This window comes from Apis dorsata, unplaced genomic scaffold, assembly GCF_000469605.1.
Source record: "Apis dorsata unplaced genomic scaffold, Apis dorsata 1.3 scaffold_980, whole genome shotgun sequence".
NCBI lineage: Eukaryota > Metazoa > Arthropoda > Insecta > Hymenoptera > Apidae > Apis > Apis dorsata.
In genome coordinates, this window is record NW_006264083.1 from 80,696 (window position 1) to 90,359 (window position 9,664).

General features: G+C 22.7%; 1 protein-coding gene across 7 annotated transcripts in view; it reads right to left on the bottom strand.

Annotated features, from left to right (window-relative positions):
- Window positions 1-2,283: 2,283 nt before the first annotated feature.
- Window positions 2,284-9,664, bottom strand: part of LOC102680147 (G-box-binding factor) — a 10,117-nt gene continuing 2,736 nt past the window's right edge. For 4 of the 7 annotated variants that reach the window (XM_031514326.1, XM_031514325.1, XM_031514323.1 and 1 more), the window contains exons 5-6: window positions 5,370-5,448; window positions 2,410-2,585 (exon numbers count right to left, since the gene is read on the bottom strand). In XM_031514326.1, the coding sequence (XP_031370186.1) occupies window positions 2,449-2,585; window positions 5,370-5,448 (216 nt within the window). In that variant the 3' untranslated portion in view covers window positions 2,410-2,448. Of the gene's footprint in view, window positions 2,586-5,369; window positions 5,449-5,563; window positions 5,692-9,664 lie in introns of those variants that run through there. The other 3 variants (XM_006623934.2, XM_006623933.2, XM_006623935.2) reach the window with 3 other exon arrangements.

A 9,664-nucleotide genomic window follows, 5' to 3' on the forward strand; every position in this document is an offset into this window, starting at 1 on the left:
TAATATATGTTTATAAAATCTTTGTCTATAGAAATAAATTTTATATCTTTATTACAAATATAAAACAATTTTTTTTCTTTATAAAATTTTGTATTTCATATTGTCAATATATTATTATGTAAAAAATTAGAATCTTGTTAATATTTTTTAAAAATCTTAAATAAAACATTCTATTAATTTCATTAGATAAAAATGAATCATATTTATATTGACATTTGAAATTTATATATTTTTATATTGTCATTATTTATTTCATACAAAATATAAATTTCATCTAAGAATATATTTTGTATAAAAAGATTATTAAACATAAAATACGATCATTTCAATTTCTAAAAACAACGAGCAATATTCAAAGAGACATTTGAAAGACACATTCGCCTCAAAATATAGTAAGTTTTGACGGGTCAGTAACTCTAAAAATATTTATGTCGTCCTCAACTATTCTTACTCCCGCGACATGGATATTTTCGGCTTATGTTGGGTAACCCCAGTATCCCAATGTTTCTCTTCTTTTTTTGTTAAAAGATTTATCATTAAATAAAAACAACTGCAATGAATTATGAAAACAATTCTTAATGTTTATAAAATTATTTCCAATTTCATTTATAATATTTAAAGAAATATTAATAACAATTTTGAATTCATAAAATATTTTAATATATATATATATATATACATATTTCGTAAATTTTTTAATAGAAATAAATTCATATGTAAAGATAATTCTAATTAATAATTTTATGTATTAATTAGAATTTAAATCAAAGTATAATCGAGAGATGATAAATATTTATCTATTTACTTAATCATGTTCGAAATTGATGAATTGTTGATAATTTGAAAAGTGATGAAGAAAATGAGAATCAAATAATATGTGATTTTCAAATTAATTATAAATTATATATGATTGGAATTTGGATACATGAAACAAGACGTATAAAAAAAATATAAGAAAGAAAAAAAAATATAGTAATGATTTTTTTTTGAAAGAGAATCATCAACGGAAATATAAGAATGTCAATGTAAATCAATATCATAGGATGATATAATATATAACGTTGATTTTTAAGTGAGAAAATAAGAGGGAATGCCAAAGAAGGAGAACAGATGTGTAGAAACATGTGTCTTAAGAGATGCATTTTACAGGATGTTTTGAATACGTGCCGATATCGCATCCAAGTAAGTATATTGGTAACTAAATTTTACAAAGTTTCCAATTCGTCTATTTAAAAGTAATCTCTGGTTTCCGGAATTAATTTCTTTAGTCGTGCTGATTGCAAATTTTCAAAAATATGTTCATAAATCACATTTTAATTGACTCTATAAGAAAACTACAGATTTTGGTTTTTATTAATCAAAAGAAATGAGAAAAAATGACCCAAATATATATATATATATATATATATATATGTATACTATATATATAATATGTCTATTGAAAATCTAAGATTTAGGCTTGTAATAAAATTCACATTTTAATTAACATAAATTTGAAGAGTTAAGTTGGTAACATCTATTTTTTCCATTATGTTTTTAGAATTTAATATTCAAATATTTAATTTTAATTTTTGTAAATTATAGTCATTGTTTGAGGCTTATAATTTTTTAATATAATTAAAATAATCATTGATAGAAATTTATTGATAAAAAAATTTAACAATAAGTTGAATTGATTATATATACGAAATAAAAGGAAAATTAATAAATACAATTCAAAAAATATGAAGTTTAACGTATCCTCATATATTTTATTATTTACGCTTATAAATTTGTATATATATATATAGGTACATATTATGTACTGTTCAAAAAAAAAATCCTTTGAAAGGAATGCAAGTCTGATTACTTGTAATAAATCTAATATAATAATAACAAAAAGCATGCAATAAGCATTAATCAAAAGTCTTATATCTCAAATAATATTATCGTATAATGATAAACGAATATAATGAAGTAAGCGAAATAAATACATACATGTATCAGCATATTTTTTTTTGTTTTGTACCATGCCAGTATATATTTATTTTTTCGCAATACATTGTACGTATACATTATATATATATATTTATATATAATCATATAAAATATATATACATATATATACTGTGCATACGTATTTATATACAAAAGATTAGATAATTTGTATAAGATTATTTTGTTTAAAATTCTTTTATACGATTAATAAAATATGATTGGCGAATTATGCGTAAATAGATACATATTTAATTTAATTAATTGATAACGAGATATCAGTTAGATTTAAAAAAAATAATTGCTGTATTAACATTAAAAAGAATAATAGATATTTTCATTAATTCATTTTAGGAACTTTGTATCCATTCGATTATGCATTCAATAATGGATCAACAAGGAACGAGAAAAAAAAAATTCTTCGATCTTTCATGCTTCAAACATCTCTATCTGTATTGATATTCGAACATAGTGTCATTGATGCGAAGGATATCGAAGCGTATCGGTGGTTGCACAAATCGGTCCGTTGATACTTTGAACAATCATATTGAGGCGATCCAAGCTGCTTCCATTGAGTTGAGATGATTGCGATTCCAGCATTTCTTCGAATTCTAGCAAAAATGAATAATGGATCATTAATTTATTAAAAATTATTCATTTTAATTCAATTATATTTTGATTTATGAAGATATAAAACAAACTGAAAACTTGAAATTTTAGATTTAATTAAAATAGTATATTATTAATAGTATATAAACATTGAACAGCGTATATATATATGAATGATAAAAAAAAAAGAAAGAAAAAAAAATGGAAATAAAATCCATTTTCAAATCCTTTGATTTTATATTTCGAATCTTATACATATACATAAATATATAAGTGATTTTGATTAAATTCATGTTAAATTATTTCTGTAATTTCAAAATGTAAAATAAACATATATTTATTTGACCGATATTCGAAAGAAATAATTGAATTATTTATTTTGCAATTGTATTTATAGGTCAATACAAATGTATATATGATTTAAGCTTTGAAATATAATCATTCATAAAGAAAAGGAAAATTAAATGAGAGATTGAAAAAAAAAATGAATAATGTTTTGCAATGCTTAATATTTACGTATACATTATATATACATATTTATATATAAACATATAAAATATATATATACACTGTGCATACGTATTTATATACAAAAGATTAGATAATTTGTATAAGATTATTTTGTATTAATAAACTTTATTTTGCATTTGTTGGAAATGTATCAAAACAATTTGATTGCACTGTTGATCTTCAAAAAACATCGATTCATTTTTATCTACGGCAATAATCTTATTACAAAAAAAACATGTAGAAGAAATTTTTCGTATTATCGAAATATAATCTCATATTAATGAAAAAACTTATAAAAAACATTGATTTTTTTGATAAAAATACTTTATACTTATACCGATTACATTACATATAGATGTACAGCAAATTGAATGAAATAAAGAAATTTCCGTGAAAATTGATTGAAAAAATAAAAATAAAAGATAAAGAATAAAAAAAAAATTAAAAAATATAACGAATAAGAAAAAAAGAAAGACTAATTCGCTAATTTATAAAGGAAATAAGCGAAAAGTAAGAGGAAATTTTCAAGAGATATGAGAGAATTCTGAATGTGGCAAAGTATTTTAGACATTACTTCCGTCGTATTTAAATGGGCGGTCTGTTGGCAAAAGGATAGTCCAGCGACGATGCGTCATACTAATGTACCATAGCAATATATAGCACTTCTTGGATTTTCTCATCATTTTACCGAATTTTGAATGTAAATTTGTAAATGTAAATTTTTATGAAAAAAATGTACATATATATAGATCAAATATAAATATAATGTAAAATATACTGATAAATATGCGTTTTGATGATTTACGCTTCGTAATAATATTTTATTTATTATTGTTTAATATTTAATTATATTAACTCATGAATAAGTAATGATAAAAAATAATAGAATAATAAATTTTTTTGAAAGAATTTTTTTTAAAAAATATTTAAAATATTAAACAATATTATTCGATTACAAAATTGCGGAATAAGATAAATTTAATATAATTGTATAACAAAATCTCGAAACATTGATCGAAATGATCGGGATCTACGCTAATGGGTTACGGTTTGATAAATTCGTTGGCATCTTCATCTTGTAAGCTATTCGTTTACCAAGAGGAATTTGTTTCTCGTCGTTGCAATTATAAGCGTTCTTTTTCCTCGGCTCATGGACCATTCAGACTTGGCAGATGTGTCACGTGTGAATTATAGATTGTTGCATTTAACGAGAAACTCGTGCCACGAATTTCTGGCGCAGTTTCTCTTACTCTCTTAATTCTTTGTCTGTTGTTATTTTTTCTTCCTTGAGTTCTGCTATACCATCCAAAGTTATTATTTCTGTGATAACTGCGTGATATAATCATGAACGATTCAATGTTGAATATGTAATTAAGTCTTGTGCAAAATTACATTCTCTTCATTAATATTCTCTTTTTTTTATCGATTTGAATTACATTTCACGGTTGCCAATAGTCAGGTATTCATTAACGCTAATTAATCCTAAGTTATTTTAACGATCGAAATTGGATTGCGCGAACGTACCTCTTTTTGGCTCATGAAGCAATTCGCTCAGCCGTCATCGATGCCAAAATTGATATTACCATGATATTACACGTACACATATATACTATCGGTTTTTTTCTCTATCATTTACAATATTTGTTAATCAATTTAATCGTACATAAATTCACACATGATTTATTAATTTTCATAAAAACGAAGATAGGATCAGTCATCTAATTTCAGAATATGAATCAATTAATTCGATAATACAATCGCAAATCGGAAAAACAAAGAAATCTCGGAAGCGAAAATAGAAATTGAAGTTGAATATAGAATGTTAATTGCAAATGTGTTTTCTAGTCGGTTCGATTAATGACGAACGATGCACAACTCATGATAGACTATGAAACGCGTGGCACGTGGCTTATAGATCATTGCGAGTAATGCGATCCACGAACAAGACGCGAAGCGACTATATCCGAATAACGTTACATCGTTAGAAACTTACGGGTGGGCTATCTATAGCAGTGCGTGTAACCAAATAGAAACGGAGTGTCATTCAAGGGTGACAAAACTCATTAATACCGATCTGCTTAATGTTCCATCTCGTGTCAAGCATTAATCTACTTAAAAATATCAGTATCATACGGCCGATACTATTTTGGAAGCGTTAAACAAACAAGAGAAATCGATCGCATCGCAATTCTTAATAGTTGCTTCCTGTCTTCAATTCCTATCTCGGCAAAGTTTCTCAAAGAAAATTATTTTTTTATGGATAGAATATCACTTACCATTGATAGGTTGAAATCTTGCTAAAGGATCTGAAAATTGTCTCAGCTTTTCCATCATGTATTGCGGAGAAGTTGTATCCTAAAAATGAAAAATAAGATTAGATTAGTATTTGGAAGCAACATTGCTAATATCTGATAGCATTGATTGCTTGATTTTTATTATTCGCAATATACATACATATGTACATACTTACATATGTTACAAATCATATCTTGTCATATCTTAGATCGTTGCATCGCGTAACTTACCGTGACCATGCATCGAAAGTAGTACAGGTAGGAGATAACGCACCGCACAGTAGTCCACAATTGGCCGATTTAGCTGACCAAAATTAAAAATACCTCCATATTGATTTTTTCGATATGAAAATATGATATCATTTATGTGTATATAAAAATTTTATATTTATATAATAAATTATATTATATAGTATATATCTAAATAATTTATTATTATTATACACAATAATAATTGATTTGAGAATAGAGAAACACACGATTATTCCCGAATTCAATCTATTTGCAGTTATTATAATACGTATATTGTATGAAAAGATACTAATTTTCAAAAAAATAAAATAGGATAGAGTTAAATTCAACAGAATTTAAAATATTCATTTATAAAATTAATTAATTAATTAAATATTGCATTATTATACTATCAATTTGGCGAAAGAAAATGAAGAGCGAAAATAAAGAAGAGCGAACATAAAATCATTGATTTTTGCATATTTGTGTAAATTATAGAACAATTTTATAATTATTTGCATTAAAAAGTAAAAAAAATATATCTTTTCTTTTTACGTTATTCAAAGTAAACTTTACAAACAATTTAACAGAACAAATACATTAAGATTATACATTCTTTTAATAATGTGCATATTTATTTTAATATAATAATAAATAATAATATTTTTTAATCTCTATATTGACGAAATTGTATAAATACATTAGGTAAAAATTCCTTATTAGAAATTATTTATTAGAAATTATAAAATGAAATTATGTAAAATAGAGAATATAATATTTGAAAAAGAAAAGTATATAAAAATGATAATGACGATAGCAATTAGGTTGAAGATATTTAATTATAGAATAGTAGATGAAAATTTGTTCCATTTCATTATTCTATATTTTGTTTGTTGTTGTTATTTAAAAATAGTGTTTTTATTTTTTTTGAAAGAAGATTTTTATTATATAATTTATTAATTATTTTTATCATTAATTTTTATTATATTTATTATATCATTTTTTTAATTATTATTATTATATAATTCAAATTGAATCTTTTATAACACATATATTTGGCATATTTTCCCGGAAATAAAATAAAAATTTCAAAAAAATTAATAACTATTTTGTAATATAATTCAAAAAAAAATATACGATATTAACAAATTTTGTAAAAGTAAAACATGATAGCATTAGAATTATACAAAATAAAAAAGTATATTTTTAAATTATTATTATTAAATTATTATTATTAAATTTTACATAGGTTTATACAAAAAACTCGATAATTTTCGGCATTATTTTAATCTATTTCTCGTTTGATTTGTAAATAATATTTCTGAAATGATTCTTATTTACGTTTATTAGATTCTTTTTGCCTTATTGTTATTTAATCATTAAAACCGATTATAGATACAACAATGTAACTATCATAATAAAAAAATTGTGTTTGAATGAAAGAGTTTTTATAGAATGCTAATTGTTAACTAATATTAAGATCAATATCAGTCTTACCGATACAAATTTCTATCCAGCATCAGTATGTATTAAAATATGTATTAAAATATGTTTAGATCATTATTAAGTCATTTTTTTCAATATCGACAACTTTTAAAACGATATCAAATCAATATTATATCGAATCAAAAATTATTCGATACTTATAAAGATTCCGATACTTATTCAATAACTTTATTTAACTTTTATTTTTAAATATTACAACTAAAACCAGATTTGATTAAGAAAGAAAATAGAATATAATAATAATAAAAGAAAATAGAATAATAGATATAGATTGGAATCAAAGACAATTAGAATTAAAATAGACATAATATGTCGATTAATAATGAATATGAAATATCAAATAAAAATCTTTTTAAGATATAATTTTTGATTTGATATAATATTTAATATCATTTGATGATTGCTTTAAGAGGCATCAATATCAAGAAATAATATCAAATACTTAAAATTTTGATATATACATAGAATACGTATCTTTTGATACATATCTTCTATTGAGTATTTTCAAATCGTTTGAACATTATCAATATCGATATTAATTTGATTATTAATTAATTCTTTTTAATATAAAAAATAATTTTTTTATAAAATGAAATAATGCTTAAAAAAATATTGATAGTTGAAATAGATAATATATATAAAATCATTCATGAAATTTTATAATCTATGTCAATAAAAAATATTATTAATATATGTTATATATTAATCACATTTAAATCAATAATCACAAAAAACTACAAAAACTATATAATATAAAAGCAAAAATCTTAGAACATAAATATAAAATATATTTATTAAAAAAATGTCCATAAAAAAAATACTTATAAAGCATAAAAATTATTTCAAAGAATTTTAAAAATCTAGCATATATTAACAGTTAATCTTAATATTATTTAGTATTATTTTAATATTTGATAAAACATATTTAATTATTTTGGATAAAAATTTATTAACTTAAAGTTTTTTAAATTGATTTTTGATCAGCTAAATCGATCAATTAGACCACTATACGCCGTTTTATTATTTTATTATTTATTATAAATATTATATATATTATATTACATTATTTACTTAGTTGGAGAAAAACAAAGAAAAATTATAATAGCATTTAAAAATGTAAAATAATATTCAAAATATATTGAAAATTATTGACATAATCTCGATAAGATCTCAGATATCATCGTATAAAGAAAAGAATTAATTTCGTCAAAAAATTTATAAATATTATTAATAATTTTCTTTTTCTTGTTCATTGTTCATCAAATAGACATACTAAACATGGTGTATACATTTTATCTACTTCAGATTTCTTTATTTGTTTCTATACATATACGTCGTGGCGACTAACTATTCTTGGAGTAAAAGCAATTCCTCGCTACACTGTCCTCATATCGTACGTTCATCCTTGCGCATTTGAAACTTGTTGCAAGAAATTATCACTTATCTATTCTTTGTAAATATATATATTTTTCTTTAAAAATTATTGAAAAAAATTTTTTTATATCATTTTTTACATTGTTTTTTAATTGATTATAAAAAAGTTATAAAAAAAAAGATATATATATATATTCAATTTTTAATCGAAACAAATATTTTTGGAAGATGAACACGATGAAACTAGAGACAAACAACACGCAATGGGATGCCATGTGAAGTGAAACCGACGAGCTTTTATCGTAAAGTAGGATACGTTAACCGCTTCGTGCTCATGACTCAAACGACTGCTTTAAATAAGCACGATGTTTGTTCTGGGAGATAGCTTTGCGTTCTCCATGTCGGAGGTCGATACAAGAGTAGGTAGTCTTCTTTCAAAGTATACATGAATGTATGTATTTTGAATCTTTCAAGTATATAATATAGCAGAGTTTATCAATTTGTTACAAGGAATAATATTCAAATCATTGAGAATCATTAATTGCTAATTGCTCAAAAATTGTAATTTTCAAAAAATACAAATATTTTTATTAAATATATTATATTAAATATTTGTTCCTTTCTTTTATAATATAATATATACTCTCTAATAACTATCTATATAATTGTGTCTCATTTTGTAAATGTATTATTTGTAATTTCTTGTATTATTTTTAAATTTTTTCTATATCTGAATATAATAAATGCAAATAAAGATAAATGCAAATAGAATGTTAAAAATTTTTTAATCATTAGAATGTTTCAAAGGTAAGTATATCAAAATTAAAATTTCATTTCAAAGAAAGAAAAGTGTTCGTTAACATGCTATGAATCGATGCTACGCATCAAACTTATATTTAGCGAGGATACAAGTCGACTGCTTTGCGCGATACGAAATACCAGGGAAATATATTTCATTGTATAATCCCCTCGAGAAGAATCCCAAAGTAGCTGGCTCGTTAACTCTATTTTAAAGATCGTACAACGATGGTTAAATTTTTTTAGTCACAATTTTTTATCAGTTTAATTTTTTTTTTCTTTATCACAAATTTATGAATTTGTAAACAAATATGATATATATATATATATATATATAATATTATATATATATATATATATATATAAGA